Source organism: Castor canadensis, chromosome 14 (genome assembly GCF_047511655.1).
Source record: "Castor canadensis chromosome 14, mCasCan1.hap1v2, whole genome shotgun sequence".
Lineage (NCBI taxonomy): Eukaryota > Metazoa > Chordata > Mammalia > Rodentia > Castoridae > Castor > Castor canadensis.
In genome coordinates this window covers 15,658,575-15,660,787 of record NC_133399.1, presented here as the reverse complement: position 1 = coordinate 15,660,787, position 2,213 = coordinate 15,658,575, and the positions used below count along the sequence as shown (strand labels likewise).

Sequence of the window (2,213 nt, the reverse complement as noted above, 5' to 3'; positions counted from 1 at the left end):
TTAGGTAACACAGCATTTAGGCAGACAGGGAAGAGACTAAAGGTTTGGTTTTGACAACCAAACCTGTTATTTTCTCATACATGCTTCTTTCCATCCCAAATAAATCACTAATATTGAATAACCCTTGTGCACACACTTAAAATATGATATAAAAAGGGTTCTGTCAACTGGAAAGAATTAGAAAAATACAGGTGACTATGTGTTGAGGGAGTATTATCTCTAACAGTAGAAATTGGGAAGCTAATTTAGTGATTCATAGGTTATTATATATTTTCTGGGTAGAGTTTGCTCCGCAAAGTCTTCTTCATGGTGGTCTTGAGTTCCTTGTTCCTCAGACTGAATATGATGGGACTGAGGAAGGGTGTGAGGACTGTGTAGGTGATGCCCATCAAAGTGTCTCCTTCCAGAGATTGGGGGGCCTTGGTTTTGAGGTAGATGACAGAAGCAAAGCCATAGTGCACGATCACCACCGTGAGGTGGGATGCACAGGTGGAGAAGGCTTTGTGTCGCCCCTCAGCTGATGGGATCCTCAAGATGGCAGTCACAATGAAGGCATAGGAGAGGAGGAGGAGGAGGAAGCAGCCCAGTAGGGCTGAAATACATACCAGGCCCAAAACCTTGGCCACCACCAGCACATCTTTTCCACAGACCAACTTCAACACAGGTGGCACGTGACAGGCAAAATGGTGAATCTCATTGGGGCCACAGAAGGTGAGGTTGAATATGGCTGTTGTGACCACAAACCCCATGACAGAGCCACCAACCCAGGACCAGGCCACCAGACAGGCACAGCCACGGGGACTCATGAGCACATTGTAGTGCAGTGGTTGACAGATGGCCACATAGCGGTCATAGCCCATGACAGTGAGTAGGAAGGAGTGGGTGAAGCCAAATGTGAAGGAGAAGAACATCTGGCAGGCACAGCTCAGGAAGGAGATGGAGTGGTGGGTGGACAGAAGGTCAGCCAGCATGCGTGGGATGATGGCCAAGGTGTAGAGGATCTCAGAGATGGACAGGGCGCACAGGAAGAGGTACATGGATGTGTGGAGGCTGAGCTCACTCCAGATGGTGGCCATGATGATCAGGTTGCCCAGCAGTGTGAACAGATACATCAGCAGAAACAGCAGGAAGAACATCAGCTGAAGGCGGGGAAATGTGGAAAAGCCAATGAGGATGAACTCAGTCACTGCTGAGTGATTGGCTCCCTGCATGGAGGCTGTGCCTGGGGTGAGGTTCAATAGGGAGAGGTCAGCTAGTGGGTGAGAAAGGTTATCACCTTAATCAGGTAGCATTAATTCAGTTCACACCTATAACTTAATGCTTTCATCAAAATTAGGAAGATGGTACCATTATTTTCATCTCCATCTTGAGTTTTATTGGCATATGTGTTGAGAATATTGGCATACACAAAGGCTAAGAATATTGCTGGAGGGATGGAGGTGTGGCTCAAGCAGTAGAGCACCTACCTAACAAGCACAAAGCCCTGAGGTCAAACCTTACTACCGCCAAAAAATGTTGCTCAAATTGAAGCTATTGAAGTACCTAATTTAAGACTTGAGCCTACACTTGAGCTGACTCCAAAAACTATACCCTGAAGTTTTCCTCTGCCTTGGTTCCCCTAGTGAAAAGATCCCTTTGTTAGATCTTTTATCCATTGCTTCCTATGGATATAACACCTTGGACCAAGAGCAATTCCATCTTAATTTCTATCAGTCAGATTCTGTTGTTCTAAGGAAAGTGACAGAAATGAAAATGTTTTGTTTTCCAGCTCCCATGAGTCTACCCAACATACCTATCAGACAGAAGTAGGTGGGAGGTAGCAGACACGGGTTCAAATCCCTACTCTACTCTGTACTTTGAGCAAGTTTTTCCACCTCTCTTCCTTCCATTTCCCCTCCCTACCTCAAAGGGTGGTATGAGAAACTGACTTTTCATTAGAAGATGACAATCCATATTAAGTCAATATGATGTGAGAAAATGTACCTGGTTGTGCTCAGTAAATAATCCCAATTAAATGAGATTTCAGTGTTTCTGTATGAATCATTTAACTATATCTGAATTTTTTTTAAGTAGGCAATGTAGCTGGGAGGAGTGGCTCACACCTGTAATCCTAGCTACTCAGGAAGCAGACATTGGGAGGTTCACAGTATAAGGACATCCCAGGCAAAAAGTTAGTAAAACATTATCTCAACAAATAAGCTAGGCCTGCTGCT

General features: G+C 44.9%; 1 protein-coding gene across 1 annotated transcript; it reads right to left on the bottom strand.

The window, feature by feature from the left end:
* Window positions 1-263: 263 nt before the first annotated feature.
* LOC109679935 (olfactory receptor 10H1-like) lies at window positions 264-1,211 on the bottom strand. Its single transcript, XM_020154978.2, has one exon. The coding sequence runs from the start codon at window positions 1,209-1,211 to the stop codon at window positions 264-266; it is 948 nt and encodes a 315-aa protein (XP_020010567.2).
* Window positions 1,212-2,213: the final 1,002 nt, after the last annotated feature.

Bases quoted from the DNA above. Each gene is read 5' to 3' on its own strand.
- LOC109679935 (XM_020154978.2), bottom strand. From the start codon at position 1,211: ATGCAGGGAGCCAATCACTCAGCAGTGACTGAGTTCATCCTCATTGGC.